We start from the raw sequence: 1,052 nt of genomic DNA, 5'->3' as shown, positions 1-1,052 counted from the left end.
ATGCTACAGTTAGTGACCATAGACTGAGACCATGCTATAGTTAGTGACCATAGACCAAGACCAGGCTACAGGTAGTGACCATAGACCAAGACCAGGCTACAGTTAGTGACACTAGACCGAGACCAGGCTACAGTTAGTGACCATAGGCTAGGCGAGCACTAAACAAGACAGTGAATAGGCACCAGCCAGACCTGGACCATAACTAGTAACTCCGGGCCATCTGTAGCCAGGATCCGGAAACTCCCCACCAATCTTGTTGATTGACAGCTCAAACCCACAAGGGATAGTTCCGCAAATCAAATCACGGAAACACGGTGTCTGCGATAACCCGTGGGATGGCAGGGATAGTGAGGGGTCAGGATGTCGGGGAGGGGAATACCTCCCGCCTGAAGCCAATGGGTACTTACCAGAACCACTCACTGCCGAAGCTGGGCACTGAGAACACTCCCCAGTGAATGAAGATGCCAAACTTAGCTTGGTCATACCAGGGGGGCAAGGGCCGGGAGTCAATGGTGTCCCAGCTCGGGGCTGGCAGGGTCTGGGAGCTGCGGGGCATTGACAGCTGGAGCCAGAGGAGGCCACTCAGGCACCAGCTGCTGTACATCGCTGCTCCCTTTCCCAACCAGGAAATGCAAAGCAGGAGGAATGGGAGGTCTCTTCCCAATCACACCGTGAATTCCCGTTGGGTCCTAGAGAGCACCTCAATGCTGGGAATGAGACGGGGAACGGCGCAAGGGCTTGCCAACTCCCGCAGCCCTCCCTCTTTATTCTTCAGTTTAGCTGTAACTTGTGTGAACCCACTTTAACAGCCTTTCACCGAGGTCTGGATACCAGGTGAAAACCAAAAGAACTGCGGATGCTGTAAATCAGGAACAAAACCAAAGTTGCTGGAAAAGCTCAGCAGAACTGGTTCTGAGGAAGGGTCACCGGACCCGAAACGAACGTTAACTCCTCCACAGACCTGCTGCCAGACCTGCTGAGCTTTTCCAGCAACTTTGTTTTTGTTCTGGATACAAGGTTATTGTCGATCCTGGTAAAACTGAATACTTATT

At 52.4% G+C, this 1,052-nt stretch overlaps 1 protein-coding gene across 1 annotated transcript in view; it reads right to left on the bottom strand.

Moving 5' to 3' along the window:
* The window catches only part of LOC109912759 (alpha-L-fucosidase 2), a gene marked incomplete at its 3' end in the record, with an annotated part of 4,703 nt that extends 4,078 nt beyond the window's left edge, over positions 1-625 (bottom strand). Inside the window, exon 1 of the mRNA XM_048594547.1 lies at positions 408-625. Within this exon, the coding sequence (XP_048450504.1) occupies positions 408-604 (197 nt within the window). The remainder of the gene's footprint in view (positions 1-407) is intronic.
* Positions 626-1,052: the final 427 nt, after the last annotated feature.

Source organism: Rhincodon typus, unplaced genomic scaffold (genome assembly GCF_021869965.1).
Source record: "Rhincodon typus isolate 14 unplaced genomic scaffold, sRhiTyp1.1 hic_rhity00010757, whole genome shotgun sequence".
NCBI lineage: Eukaryota > Metazoa > Chordata > Chondrichthyes > Orectolobiformes > Rhincodontidae > Rhincodon > Rhincodon typus.
Note: the sequence above shows the minus strand (reverse complement) of the source record. Positions and strands in the feature narration are given on the sequence as shown.